This window comes from Ovis canadensis, chromosome 2, assembly GCF_042477335.2.
Source record: "Ovis canadensis isolate MfBH-ARS-UI-01 breed Bighorn chromosome 2, ARS-UI_OviCan_v2, whole genome shotgun sequence".
Taxonomy (NCBI): domain Eukaryota; kingdom Metazoa; phylum Chordata; class Mammalia; order Artiodactyla; family Bovidae; genus Ovis; species Ovis canadensis.
In genome coordinates, this window is record NC_091246.1 from 36,185,142 (window position 1) to 36,200,958 (window position 15,817).

At 43.3% G+C, this 15,817-nt stretch overlaps 1 protein-coding gene across 4 annotated transcripts in view; it reads right to left on the reverse strand.

Annotated features, from left to right (window-relative positions):
- Positions 1–15,817, reverse strand: part of IDNK (IDNK gluconokinase) — a 17,753-nt gene continuing 1,936 nt past the window's right edge. Inside the window, exons 2-5 of one of the 4 annotated variants that reach the window (XM_069575852.1) lie at positions 14,846–14,876; positions 14,403–14,489; positions 3,362–3,405; positions 1–700 (exon numbers count right to left, since the gene is read on the reverse strand). In XM_069575852.1, the coding sequence (XP_069431953.1) occupies positions 355–700; positions 3,362–3,405; positions 14,403–14,489; positions 14,846–14,876 (508 nt within the window). In that variant the 3' untranslated portion in view covers positions 1–354. The remainder of the gene's footprint in view (positions 701–3,361; positions 3,406–14,402; positions 14,490–14,845; positions 14,877–15,817) is intronic. The other 3 variants (XM_069575853.1, XM_069575855.1, XM_069575854.1) reach the window with 3 other exon arrangements.

Consider the following 15,817-nt stretch of genomic DNA (forward strand, 5'->3'; position numbering starts at 1 on the left):
TGCCAACAATAGCCAAGTTTCATTTATTTGTCCAAGTACAAGCATGATCAAGAATGTTCTAAATAAGGTCAGCGTTTACAGCTTTGACTATAGGAGTTCCTCTCTGATCATTTGATTGGGTCACATGAATTTAAACTTAAGTGAAGCTTCATTTCAAAGTTTCCACTCCATTTCTCTGAATGTGCCACAGCATGATGATAAAAGTCTCCCAGATTCCCCCAAATCCACCTGAATAATATCTCAACACATTGTGGTTTATTCACCTTAAGAAGAATCTGGAGAGAACATGGTTTGGGATGGGAGACAGAGTTAACGCCTGATGGGTCTGGACCACTGATATAAACGATTCTCATTTCATTTTAGAGTTTCCATAATTGTAGCAATTATCTCTGAAAGATTTTTGTCCACATTGATTTGGATAAAGTTTTCTGGAGCTGATGGGGTCTCCAGAGTATCGAATTGGGACTGCAGTAATTCAGGGGGCATAAAATGGTCTTTTCTTCTGAGTAAGCGTCCAGAGATGATGTCAAATGACCCAGTCAGATGGACCACAAGGAGCTTCACCTCAACTGGCTTTTCTTCCTTCCCCAAGTCATCACACTTCAGAGGTGCATCATCTTTTCCTTGTATTAAGATGTCTCTATACACTCTCTTCAGAGCTGAACAGGCTAAAACTACATGCTGCCCAGAGGCTACATCTCTGTTTTAAAAAAAAAAAAAAAAAAAAAACCTGGGGAGATGGGGAAGGGGAGATCACAAAGAATGAAGACATTTAAAATAACTGGTGTCAAACCTAGGCTGAGGACTTCAGTCCCACTTCTCTGACAGTAGAAGGTGTTACAAATGGTGGCCAAGTATCAGGCAGTCTTGGCTTTGAGGTAAAGATCTTCCACCAGTGAGCCCTCTCGGGTGATATGTTTACTTCTCTGAGCGTCAGTTCAGTTCAGTCACTCAGTCATGTCCAACTCTTCGCGACCCCATGGACTGCAGCACGCCAGGCTTTCCTGTCTATCACCATACTCCTGGAGTTTACTCAAACTCATGTTCATTGAGTCTGTGATGCCATCCAGCCGTCTCATCCTCTGTTGTCCCCTTCTCCTCCTGCCTTCAGTCTTCCCAGCATCAGGGTCTTCTCCAGTGAGTCAATTCTTTGCATCAGGTGGCCAAAGTATTGGAGTTTCAGCTTCAGCATCAGTCCTTCCAGTGCATAGTCAGGACTGATTTACTTTAGGAGCATCAGTTCATCATCTGTTAAATGTGGCTACTCAAGAGTACCTGCCCACAGAACTGTGGTGGGGAAGTTTATCATGGTGCCCAGCACACAGGAAGTGCTGAGTATCAGCTCTGCCCCTGGGCTATAGGATGTGACTGAGCCAGCACCTGTGGACATGGGTGGCTGCTGGCAGGCACCTGTGTCCCCCACACGGCATGACTCAGGCTCTCCTCAGATTTCCTCCATTCCTACTCTGCAGTATGCTGGACCAATCTGGGGAAGTTACCCATGCAGAGCTGGAGAAAGCAGGAAAAAAGAGAGCACCAGTCCCTCTGTTTTCAAGGTAAGCAGAGAGTGAGTAGTTTTCAGAGATGCTGAAAACTAAGAGAAAAACCTGAGTCAGAAATAGAGGTAGATTGACAAGGCACCAATAAGGGAAAACCTAGACAGCATATTATAAAGCAGAGACATTACTTTACCAACAAAGGTCTGTCTAGTCAAAGCTATGGTTTTTCCAGTAGCCATGTATGGATGTGAGAGTTGGACTATTAAGAAAGCTGAGTGTGGGAGAACTGATGCTTTTGAACTGTGGTATTGGAGAAGACTCTTGAGAGTCACCTGGACTGCAAAGAGATCCAACCAGTCCATCCTAAAGGAAATCAGTTGTGAATATTCATTGAAAGGACTGATGCTAACACTCAAACTCCAATACTTTGGCCATCTGATGTGAAGAACTGACCCATTGGAAAAGACCCTGATGCTGGGAAAGATTGACAGTGGGAGAAGGGGACAACAGAGGATGAGATGGTTGGATGGCATCACCAATGTGATGGATGGGAGTTTGAGTAGGCTCTGGGAGTTGATGGACAGGGAAGCCTTGCGTCCTGCAGTTCATGGGGTCACAAGGAGTCAGACAAGACTAAACGACTGAACTGTACTGAAGGGAAAACCAGTGTGGTCCAACACCATACATGAGGATGAGCCCCCTGACACTAAGCTGATGTATACCAGCCCTGGGCAGGAGAGGTTTGTCTTCTTAGAGCCAGGAAGGAACTAAATAAAGTGGTCAAGGGTCAATGCTGGCTTGGGTACTTAGTAGAGATTTCAGTTCAGAACTGAGAACTAAGAATTCTGAAGGGGCCTGCCTTGATCTATGGCCATCGTAGACTGGAGACCCAGTGGTTGGTGTGTCATCAGCAATAAACCAACGTACTTGAGCCTCCCAGCTCTTCTCAAGGGCATGAGTGAGAGCTTGTTAGTTCTGAGCCTGGAGGTCTGATCTCCGCTTTCCTGACTCTTCACTTTGGCTTCCATCACAGGTCAGAATCTTTGATCTGACAGTCTATTTATGTTAGAGACCCAGTTGGGTAGGAGTTCTCAAATCCTAAAACCTCAAAGCCTTAAAACCCTAAACCCATACAAAGACAGGACTGCCAGCCATGTCTGTGCAGTGTTTTAAAAAAATGTAAACTGAATTTTTAATAAGTATAATGTCATATGGCTCATATGGTTTTAGATTTATAAAACGTGACTTCATCTTAGAAAGCAAGATTTGGAACTCACTCACTGCCACTCCTTTGTCTTCCAGGATTCCCAAGGGCCAGATCCACAGATGGGAGAAGAGGGTCGTTTGCTCGGAGGCATGCTACCGAGCTGGACAGTTTGAGATTTCAGTCCTGGTAGCGAGTTATCTGTTGATTTGCAAATGACCCCAGATCTTCCTGGTTGTCAGAGCTTGAAGTAGGAGGCAATACAAGCGGTGGCTAAGATATGGCTATAACAACATTATTATTTTATTTAGGACTCACTATATATATTAGGTACCATTCTAAGTGCTACCCACGCTTTATTCACTAATTCCTCACAACAATCTGTAAGGACTGTTGTGAGTAGGAACTATATCCCTATTTTTCAGAAGAATAAACAGGTTTATGGAAGCCAAGTTGCTGAGTAAAATTCCCAGCTAGTAATTATGAAGTTGTCTAGAAGGCTGACTCTAGAACCCAACACTCTGTGGCTGATTTAAAGTCATTGTTAGTCACCAGATGGAGGTGCATTTCATTTCTGGGATCCTTTATCATTAGTCAGTTATGATTTCAAGAGTGGTTTCCTTTACTCACTGGCTTATGGGGTCTGACGTTCTCTTACCTTCGTAAAATATCATGCAATTTGCAGAGCCATGGAATTCTGTCCTGAAATTAAAACAAACACAAAGTGGCTTTTCTAGATTTTATTTGTACAGAAACATGTTCATCATGTTCATCAATGTTAAAGTCCAGAGAAATCTCAGTGGTTTTGAGGAGGAGGCCATGCACAGGCTGAGGAATTAAGTCACTGGGCAGTTCAGCACAGAAACATGTTCCTGGTCCAGGTGTCAGAGGTTCTTTCCACAATGATAAAAATTACCCTAAAATGCCAGTATGTAACTCCCCCATGTCAATCTTCCCATTATAAATACACTTTCTTTGGTTCTGATATGTTTGTGTGTGTGTGTGTGTGTGTGTGTGCTAAGTTGCTTCGGTCATGTTTGATTGACTCTGCGACTGCCAGGCTCCTCTGTCCATGGGATTCTCCAGGCAAGGATACCGAAGTGGGTTGCTGTTTTCTGATACACTTACAGATCTTTTATTGTATTTGCATGATTCTTCAGGTGCTTCTGATCTCAAATGCAGAGAGGTATTCATAGAAACTCTTAAGTCAGCTGCCCCCTGGTCCTATTCTTCAAACCCTCTAAAAACAGAGCTTCTTTTGGATAGAAGTATTTTGAGAGTTTTGTATTTTTCCAGAGAAGGCAGAAGAAGTTTACATAGGACACCCTAGAGTGTTACACAAAGAAGTTCCCCTGGGGTAAATACTGATTGGCCGTAATGCATTAAAAAAACCTTTTTATTATGCGAATTTAAAACATATATGAAAAGAGACAAAATGGTACAAAACAAACCTCTCTGTACTCATAACCCAGCTTTAATGATTTTCAGCTCACAATCTGGTCTTCTATATGTCCCAACGCCCATTCTTTACTTATCATTTTGATGCATATTCAAGAAAGAGCATGTCTTTATTATTTAAGGCTTTTTTTTCCCCCCCCCGGCTGCTTTGGGTCTCCATTGTGGCGTGCAGGCTCTCAAGTTGTGGTGTGCAGGCTGGGTTGTGGTATGTGGGATCTTAGTTCTCCAAACAAGAACTGAACCCACCCCTGCACTGGAGCATCGAGTCTTATCCATTGGACCACCAGGCAAGTCCCCATGATGCATCTTTAAAAGTCCTTGCTCTTAACATTTTATAACTACCATTTTATTTAGATTTTTGTATCTGTATAATTGAGATTGACTTGCATTTGTTTTCTTGTGTAGTCCATATTAAATTTTGGTATCAAGGTTATTCCTGCCTCCTAAAAATAAGTAGGGCAGCTTTCCTTCTTTTTTCTCTTCTTTAAAACAGCTTGTATACAATATATTATTTTATGGACTGAATGTTTTTGTTTCCCCAAAATTCATATCCCCCATGTAAGAATATTTGGAGGTAATCAGGTTTAGATGAGGTCATGAGGATGAGGTCCTCGTGATGGGATTAGTGCCTTTATAAGAAGAGACCAGTGAGCTAGTATATACTCTTTCTCTCCTGCTGCCCTCCCCTTCAACCACCCAGTGGGGATACAGAGAACCTCCAAGCTCAGAATAAACAAGAAACTGACCATGCTGGCATCTTGATCTTGGACTTTCCCCCTCCAGAACTGTGATAAATACATGTCTATTGTTTAAGTCACCCAGTCTATGTTATTTTGTTACAGCAATCTGAGCTGAGTGAAACTCATCTGAAAAACTATCTGGGCCTATCTTTTACTTATTTATTTTGAGGAAATATCTCTGATTATAGATTGAATTTATTTAATGAACATTGTATTATATTCAAATTTTTCTATTTTTAATTCAGTTTTGGTGACTGAATACTTTAGAATCAACAAGGTCATGTTTTCACTTGGAGATGGGGGAAGGGCTGAGCAGACTGTGTCCCTAAGCATTGTAATCCTCACCTGAAGAAAGTCTTCCCTTATATACATTATACAAGTCCTCACACTTAGGTTCAGGTCCAGCTCCATGCCTCATACAGGTATCATCTCCCATCTCTACAGAAACATCAAAAATCGTCCTTCCCACCCTCCTGCCTTATATGCATTCTCAAAACCTAGGGGAAAAGGTTATTTAGGTTTAATTAAATCTTGCTACTTTGATTCTGGCACCTGAGAATTTCTCATTTTGCTTTTGACCTTGGGTAAGCCCTTGGTTATATCCCCCATCCCACTCCCCTAATCTTTTCCACCAGGAGCCTTTCAAGTTCTCGAGCTCTGGGTGAGGTCTTTCAGCTCCTGAATATTTCCCCTGGCTTAGGCTTTCCCTATTTCTTATTCAGAGTAACTAGCTCCCCAGTAAGTTAAGTTTCATTCCACCAAGGCCATCACTCTGTGCTCAGCAAACTAAAGACCTTCTAGTTACTAGGATCCACCCTTGTCAGGAAGCAGAGCAGGATTTTGTACACACACATGCTACATGCACACACACTACACACACACTACACACACACTACATGCACATATGCTACACACACACACAGTTAAAATTTTTTCACTATATGTATCTTTTCATAGTAAATAATATTTTTTAAAAGCACGGTGTGCTAATATTGGGTTAAGAGTCCTGGAAGTTTTATTAGTCACATAATTCTTTAAAGACTTTACCTCTGCGTACACATTACTCAATCAGAGACCACTTAAAAGTTCAAATGCAACAGCTATAAAATCTGCACAAGACAGAGATCAAATGACAACTATTACCTAACTTACATGAATAGTATCTTAAATAACAATAACTACATAATTCAGATACTATTACTCAAATTATAACAGCTACTACAATGTACACACGATAGCTGAAATGTATTTAATGAAAGCCTTGTTTATGTTAGCACTTGTCTGAGTATTCAGTGGACCCAGTGTGGTTATTTCTAAACAAAGTAACAAGATGACGAGGCTTACCAGTTCTAAACTTGCAGACCATAAAGAACTTTGTGCTCTATGGGGAGACTTACATGCTCCTGGAAAAGTGTATATGTTTAAGACTTATTCTTGCCAAGATTTTCTGACATCGTACTCAAAAACTAAATGTTCTAGAGAAGTCTGTGAGGAGAAAAGAAGTTGTAGCAGCTGTACTTATGGAACCTGAAATTGCCACCGTAACACAGTATTTTCTAGACTCAAGCCCAGATTTGGATTTCCCTTTCCTTCGTCCATTTGCAAGTATCTGTTGTGTGCTTAGGGAGACCCAGACACTATTCTGGGGCCTTTCTTTCAATACTCTACACATGATCACCCTGAGTTTAACTTCTAAGATTCCATTTGCACCCAAATTTCTAAATTCCTTTCTCTTCTGTATTCTCATTGTGAACAGCTAAGCTTTTCTACTACATTCATGAACTAATAGGGATAAAAAAGAAAACACTATCATTTATACAAAGACCTTAAAAAAAATTTTTTTTAACCTCTTGGCTGTATCTTCCAAAACAGCTTCTCCAACAGAAGGCTGCAACAGAGCAGGGTGACTGGGCCTTGAAGACTCACATGTCAGCAACATGACCAGTTTCCTACCTAGGACCCAGACCTACAAAGATACGGTGCTTTCCAAACCCGTAGGAAGGCCTGCACAGGCAACTTACTTGGCAAAGTGCTGTACTAATTATCACTGGGACTAACTTCAGTGTGTGTTTTACATGTAAATAGAGGTGTCCGGCTTCGAGTTTAAGAAATGATGTCAACTTCTATAAAGTTAAGGAGTCTTACAGCATATGGGGGCCACAGTGAGGTATCTTCCTAAGCACTTGGAACAGAAGGAAAGAAGCTTGTTCTTTTAGTCTTTAAAGATCAACACTTAATAGAAAGGGACAGAGATGTCTAAACTCATCTGAAGAAGTAAAAAATGACCCTCAGGCTAGCAGTGCATCACTATGATCCAACTATGTATTTTTACACACATAAAGGAAGCACGTGAGGCTTGGGAGTGAACACCCAGGGCAGGAACACTATAGGATTAGACAGCAAAGTACTGTCCAGAGGACATGGAGCTCTGGCCTTATGACTTCAAACATCATGTTCTCATTAGCAAACGTCTTTGTCTAATGGGGTGGGTGGTCTCACCATTAGAAACTTAAGCTTTAACTCTCCTACTCTTTTGATTGCATGTTCACTGAGATATCTGACTGCATTTTGGCTTCTGAAATCAGATTGATGTGTTATGGGCCACGTGGCAGTTAAATTTCTCCTTGTAAATTAATCAACTGGCATTCTGGTTTTATGTAGAAATCTTGTGAACCTGACTAGTGGGGTTCTCATATGAGACATGAACCTGTGTTCAATGTGTTGACAGTATCAGGGGTTGAGCCAGCAAGACAGAGCCTGACTACCCTGGTCCCATCTGGGTAGTCAGGCAGCCTTTTCCACAATGCATTCCTGTCACTGTGCATGTCTCTAGGTGAAACAAAATCCTGAGACTAGTGCTGATCTCCATTCAGCAAGAATGCTTGGTTTGGAAGAGGTAGTAGGAAGGTTGCTCAGTCATGTCCGACTGTTTGCGAGCCCATGGACTGTATAGCTTGCCAGGCTCCTCTGTCCATGGAATTCTCCAGGCAGGAATACTGGAGTGGGTTGCCATGCCCTTCTCCAACTTGGAAGGTTCAGACGGTCAAATGGTAATCACATATTCAGTATTCACATACCTACTTAAGAGTTCAAGAAGCAATTATAATGATGCACTAGGACTGATTCACAGATGAAAACACAACAAAAAATGAGCTGTACTTCTGCATGAGTAAAATGTTCATAGTGGCTTTGGATGCACCAAGGAAGGGGGATAATTTATTTAATTCCTAGTACTTGAGCTGTCTTACCTTTCTTCCCACTAGCAGAGGAGCAACCTTGTGTTTTGTTATTTTAATTAGATTGCACAATTCCTCCAGCCCATCAGCACCAAATCTCTTTGTCCAGAGATCAATCTCTGTATTATTTTATGGCTTATGTTATTGCATTAAGCTGGATATTGACTTTATTAGTCATTATATTTTCTGCATGCCTGAAATATTTCACAATAAGGATGAGACAAGTGAATTAAAAAAAAAAAACAGAAAACATTTGGGTAATAAACTTCCTACCCTTTGTACAGGTAAACAGAACTTTACTTTGAATCCCTGCTTTTTTATTATTTACCAGTGTCTAAATACGTGCCTTAGCTGAGAATTACGCATGTTGCTTCACTTAGTCACAATAAAATTCCTCAGAAGCTCAACCATGAAAACTAATATTAATAAATGGAAATATAAAATAGATGCTTTCAGACATCTGCCCAATCAGAATGCATGTTGGACCAGTTTATTCACAGCACCAGTAAGGTCTGGGTCCACCAGCCACAAAATCAATGAGAGAAGGCTGGAGAGAGCAATGAAGTACTTTCAATTTTATTTTACAGAAGTTTCCAAGTATTCAGTCACAGTTATTACACAGTTGGGATCCTTCCCTAGAGGGTCACAGGAGGCCACAAGGAGAGAGTTCTTCCAGAGTCGCTCCAGGTGCTACGTGAATTCCCAGGGGGGACACCAGCATTCTCATCCCTGGTCTGTGTGAAGACAGGCATCACCTGCCTCAGGTACCCATCCAGGCCTAGATCCCTCCAAGGGATGTGCTCGCTGAGGGCTACGCCTCTCTTCTGCTCTATCACCCTCGCTTTCACCCTTTCCGTCTCCATTTAACCAACCCTGACTCATTTCTCAAAGATTGGGTGTGTGTGGAGTATCAGGGCCTTTAACACAGTAGAAAAAGTAGGGTCTTAGAGGTTAGATCCCCTTGACTCTGTGCCTCCCTTTGTTCATCTGCAAAATGGGGGAATCATGTAATTCACTGATCTGCTTTGGGATTTAAACAGGAAAAGGAGTAGACTTCATTTTAAACATTATCTTTTGGGGCTGATTTTATAGCTGCAATAAACGGCATCGGTTTCCAACTTTGAATCTGGAAAAGACCTTTAATAAATGAATTTGGTATGCAGTAGATTCTAATTCCACAAATAATGAATATTTAATATGTGCAAAGCGCCATATAGAGCATTGGGAATATAATATGAATGGTGTGGTTCCTGTCCTCAAGGGGGTCACAGCCTGATGATGGGTATCTATCAGTTAAACTACACGTAAGGCAGAGATGAGGGCTCCAAGGGATATACCAAGAAGGGCTCTGACTGGAGAGTAGAGGGAGAGATCAATTTTAATCAGGCCCTAGGAAGACTAAATCTTCAAGGGTAAAGAGGATTTTAACGGAAACAGGGCCTGCTGAGCAGAGGGCAGGGTAAGACTGGGAGTATTAAAAATTAGAGATGGAAGACTCTAGTAAGCGGATGAGGTAGGAGCTTAGCACTGCCGACCAGATGTGGGAGTTGCTATGTGAGGAGGGTGAGGAGAAACTCTCAGGAAGGATAGTCAAGACTCTGAGTGAGCTGCTAAGGAGTCTGGCTTTTACTCTCAGGTCTTAGGGAGAACTTGACACATGAGATCCAAATTTTGTATTCATGCTGGACCATGGAAAAAGCAAGAGAGTGCCAGAAAAACATCTATCTCTGCTTTATTGACTATGCCAAAGCCTTTGACTGTGTGGATCACAATAAACTGTGGAAAATTCTGAAAGAGATGGGAATACCAGACCACCTAACCTGCCTCTTGAGAAATCTGTATGCAGGTCAGGAAGCAACAGTTAGAACTGCACATGGAACAACAGACTGGTTCCCAATAGGAAAAGGAGTATGTCAAGGCTGTATATTGTCACCCTGCTTATTTAACTTATATGTAGAGTACATCATGAAAAACGCTGGGCTGAAAGAAGCACAAGCTGGAATCATGACTGCTGGGAGAAATATCAATAACCTCAGATATGCAGATGACACCACCCTTATGGTAGAAAGTGAAGAGGAGCTAAAAAGCCTCCTGATGAAAGTGAAAGAGGAGAGCGAAAAAGTTGGCCTAAAGCTCCACATTCAGAAAACAAAGATCATGGCATCCAGTCCCATCACGTCATGGGAAATAGATGGGGAAACAGTGGCAGACTTTATTTTTTGAGGCTCCAGAATCACTGCAGATGGTGACTGCAGCCATGAAATTAAAAGACGCTTACTCCTTGGAAGAAAAGTTATGACCAACCTAGATAGCATATTCAAAAGCAGAGACATTACCTTGCCGACTAAGGTCCGTCTAGTCAAGGCTATGGTTTTTCCTGTGGTCATGTATGGATGTGAGAGTTGGACTATGAGGAAGGCTGAGAGCCAAAGAATTGATGCTTTTGAACTGTGGTGTTGGAGAAGACTCTTGAGAGTCCCTTGGACTACAAGGAGATCCAACCAGTCCATTCTGAAGGAGATCAACCCTGGGATTTCTTTGGAAGGAATGATGCTAAAGCTGAAACTCCAGTACTTTGGCCACCTCATGAGAAGAGTTGACTCATTGGGAAAAACTCTGATGCTGGGAGGGATTGGGGGCAGGAGGAGAAGAGGACGACCGAGGATGAGATGGCTGGATGGCATCACGGACTCTATGGACGTGAGTCTGAGTGAACTCCGGGAGATGGTGATGAACAGGGAGGCCTGGCGTGCTGCGATTCATGGGGTCGCAAAGAGTCGGACACGACTGAGTGACTCAACTGAACTGAACTGAATGTTTGTGAAGAAAGGCGATGACTAAGATTTTCTCTTCACAGAGCCAGAAACTGAGGCCAAACAGAGATACTAGACCAAATTCACTGAATTCTGTGTATAAATACTACAGATAGTATCATAATTAGTAAAGTCAAACACAGAAAGTCTTAGAGGAAAGAGAGGAGGAAACAACATAATCCAAATGAGCATCCAAGTTTACTGGATTGCTATTCTAGGTCCCTTCATTCCTGATAGTCCCTATATGCAGGGGTAGGGGTGCAGTGTACCCTGAGCCCCCAGTCCAGGGCTTAAGCACTGAGGGCTAAATCAGAGCATCATGAGGACAGAGAATGCTTCCTTGGCCTATCTAGAAAAAGAAAGTGTCTTCTGGAAGGGGATGACAATTAAAGGGCAGGCGCTCAGAGGAACAGATGGAAGAGGAGTGTGTGCAGCATTGCTGGGGGAGGTGGAGAGAGGGCAAGGAAAGTGGGAGGGGAGCAGTGGAGGTGAGGGACCGGTTTTATCTGGTGCAAAAGTGAACCTAAGCCCAGAGAGGGAAAAATGCATATAAACAAAATATATACCCCCCAAAGATGGGTATACATATCAAATTCAATTAGTAGGTATTTTTGGAAGATGAAACCAAGGGTGATCTATTCTGTGAAAGAATTTGTAGGTATTGGTCAAATGTCTTATACAGGATAAGTATTATATTTGTAATCAGGAACAGAACTGTCCAAAACCTCTCTTTTAAATCGACTCTCAGGTTGAAGTCTGCTCAAGTGTCACCCCATGGGCTGCCAGAGCATGGACCTGGCACATCAGGGAGACTCACAGACAGCTTGGAAATCATCATCTCATCATGTTAACCACGCATCCCTGCCTGGGTGGCGTATCCTTCTCCACCAGCGCTGTCCAACAGAGCTTCCTGCCCTGATGGAAATGTTCCCTACCTGCGCCGTCTGGATTAGCAGCCATCAGCCACATGTGGCTTTTGAACACTTGAAGTATGGCAGTGCAATCCCAGAACTGGAGTTTACATTTAATTGAAATAGCCTTAAGGTGCCCTTGGTATATTCAGCTCAGGTTCTTGATCTTCAAATCTTAGCCTTCTGAGTACAATGAGTGTGTATGTGTGTGTGTGTTAGTCACTCAGTTGTGTCTGACTCTTGGTGACCTCATGGACCTCCCCAAACCATCCTGAGAATCTCCCCCAAGGTATACCATTACCTCTGCCTCTAACAGTCTACCTGAAGCTCAGCACAGTATCCTCTGGGGGACAGGGGCCTGCGGGCTGGTTGCCAGGGCAATGAGGTCGTGGTGCCAGCTCAGCTGTGACCCACACCTTCGCGCATAGACTCCCTGGGCTCTCATCAAAAACATTAGCCATCTGCTGTTTCACTGCATTCCTCTCTGCTTCACTCGAATATCAGGCAAACTTGTATAGCTTCCTCTGAATATATTTAGTAACTCATTATGTTTCTTCCAGTAATTGATAACCTTCTTTTCTGTACAATAAATTCCTCCTCTCAATTCTCCTCAGCCCCCAGCCCCATCAATACTGCTCACTTAACAAGACTCACTTGTGAATAAGAGGAACGATGCTTAAATGCCATTATAAAAATCTGTCCATTTGGGGTTGCTTTACTTTGTTAATTTTGTACTCAGCAAGAGGAAAAAGAAAATAACTCTAGCACGGTCACACTTTACACACTCCACAGAAATGTGTGACATGTATGCATATATAGATACGGTATTGACAGCAATAGTAAGTGATATTCACTGAATGCTTCAGGTATGTCTCTGTGCACTTTTCACTTTATCTAATCCTCTCAAGGACCCAATAAAATAGATCCTGTCACCATTCCTACTTCACAGGAGGAAAATGAGGCAAAGAGAGACCAAGCCATTTGCCAAAAGTCACACAAGCTCAGTGGTGGGGCCAGGTTATCCGCATTATGTTTACTATCTCTAGTACAGTACCATTGTTAGGTTTAAGTCGTTACTCTGTGTCTGCTTTTGGCTGCTCTCCTCTCACCTTCTAAAGTCGAAGGTTGTAAACTTAAATTTTGATGGTTTAATGTTTAAACCTGGGGAGCACTTCCTGAAACAAACAGAAACCCTCAGAGTGCTCTAGAATTAGACCTAATATGGGTTAGTGACTCCAGTCCTTCAAGGCTGAACAAAGAGAAGAAAGTGGAGCACAAACTGGGGGAGCTGAGTTCATGAAAGTACAAACACCAGTGTTGCTCTTTGGCCAATTCCATCCCAATACTGGTCCTTTGGACACGCTTGGCATGTGGACCTGCCTGGGGCCCCTGCTGCCAGCTGCTCTGTGGACCCACCCTAGGCCCTGCCCTCAGTCTCTCCTGGGTTACAGCTAGTTCTATGAATCCACAGTTTGTGACCCTGGTTTGAGAAAGACCCTCTGGAAAAGGCCCTCACAACAGTGCATAAAGGAATGAGATGTCAGGCCATTCATTCTTTCACTTATTCTTTCATTCACAAATTTGCCACAAATATTTTCTGATATACACTGTGTGTCAGGCTCTGGGGATATACAATGGTTAACAGAAATGGCCACAATGCCTGTCCTTTTGGAGGTAAAATCTAGTTACAGCAACAAATATTAATCGAATTCTCACACCATCAAATGTCATGTTACAACTGGGACATGGATGATAAGGGATTTGCTGCCCTGAGAGTTCATTAGAGGAGGTTTTATCTAGAAGTCAGGGCGAGCTTCCCTGAAGAAGGGACACAGGTGCTGAGACGTGATGCATGAGCAGGTAACTGAGAAGAGTGGGGAGGCGCATCCCTCACAGTGGGAACAGCAGACACAAAGGTCCCGGGGGAGGAGCATGGCAGCAGAGCCACTGCAAAGGGCAAGGATGGCTCCAGTGGAGATGGGGGTAGGAGAGTGGGGGTGGGATGTGGGAGGGTGGGGTGAACCCAAAGAGACTGGAGTTGGGCACTGCCAACTTGGCCTGACCATGTACGTGTAGGAGTTTATGTGTCTGGTCTTGACGCTGAGATAATGGGAAATCTCCAGAGGGCCATCTGAGTTTGTAAAGATCACTCTAGCTTTGGGGTGGGCACCAGGGCCTGGAGAGGTAAGGCTGGTAGGTCCTGGGAAGAAAAGGTGAACTTCCACACATATGAGCTACAGAGGAGCCTGTGCCCTCTCAGGAATTACACTCTGCAGATTCAAATCCCTCAACGAAGTGTTCTGGCAGATCCTGCCAAGCTGGGGCTGATGGTAGCATCAGTCCTGATGTCAGTTTAGAGTTTAGACAGGAGTTCGGGGCCACAGCTCACATACATGGCAGAACTGCTGTGCGCCTGGCTTCTGGAGCACTGTCTTGAGTGCGTGACTTAGGGACTCTACTGCACCAAGCGCTGCAGGCATCTTCACCTGCATCACTCAGCTGGGACATCTGTTGGAAATAAAAACAGACAGTGCACCTTACCTTGTCATTCAGTGCTATCCCTTTCTGCATCTTCATTCGATTTTCCTCTGGGTGGTAGTCATCTGCATCGTAGAATTTCCATCCTAGCTTTAAGAACAAAGTGAAAGAGGGTACGTAGCAGGTCATGCGGCCCATGTGATGGGCACCGTGGGTTCCTAACACTAACAGCAGGTGCAGAAACAACCCAGCCACCCTCTTTCCCACCGGCAGCCACGTGCAGGAGCAGGGAGGTCTGTAAGGATGTTCACTAATCCCACCCACTGGGTTGCTGCAGCTGTTTTTTCATTCATTCATCATTATTTTCCATGACCAAGGAGAGAAACAAAATTGCTCCAAGGGGTTTCAAGCTTTGTGGAGGTGTCTGCGGTGAGTTTACAAACCACACAGGCCAGAAGCAACAAGATAAGATGAGACTTGCAACTGGGAGTGTTAGCACAGGTTACCTCAGATGCCAGCAGGGCGCCCACGGTGGATCTGTGGAGAGGACACAGATGCCATGTGACTACCCTTCCCCCATCTGCCTCTTCCATCCAAGGAGCCGTGGGAAGCACACGGCTGCCCCACCGATATTAAACACCAACTTACAATATTGAAACTGAGACACGTGCTCCTCACCCTGGAGTCTAGAGAATGGCTTTAGTTTTCTCCAGGAATTTAAATAATTATCCATTTTTCACTAAAATTTCCCCCAAAAGCAATACATAAGATCTCATTAAACTCCTAAGTTTTTTTTTTTTTTGTCTCTTAAGTTTTTGGTCCCTGTTTTGTAGATAATTATTTTTTGAAAAAGAACAGGATGAGATGGTTGGATAGCATCGTGGACTCAATGGACATGAGTCTGAGCAAACTAGGAGGTAGTGAAGGTCGCAAGGAGTCAGACATGACTTAGTGACTGTCATGTCCAGTCACTACATAGACAACAACTGAATAAAGTAATAAATTCTACTGAGGATACTGGAGGCAGGGGTCTGACAGGGAATTTAACCTCTAAGCACCCACACAAGGTTCACAGAGCTCATAAAAGCATTAGAACATTGGGACTTAAAAGGGACACATGCTTCAAATAAAGGACTTGGAGAATTACCAGCATTCATTATTAAGTATGGGAGTTGAATGCTTTCTGTTCAAACCCTAACAACTCCAGGTAAGTGAAGAGGGTTTCGGTCCCAGAGCTTGAGATCTGGCCACAGTCTCCATTCTGCCACTAAATGACTATGCCTAGCCTGTCCTCTAAACCTCAGTTTTCTCACCGGTAAAACAAGGGAACTGAGCTACATTTATCCATTCATGTTCTCATTTCATTCAGCCAATATTTAATGAGCACCTACTAGCTCCCAAGACATAATGGTCAGCCCACTGAGACTGGTTTCAGCCATCTTGAGGTTTACGGCTAGTGCAATGGGGGTAGGGATGGA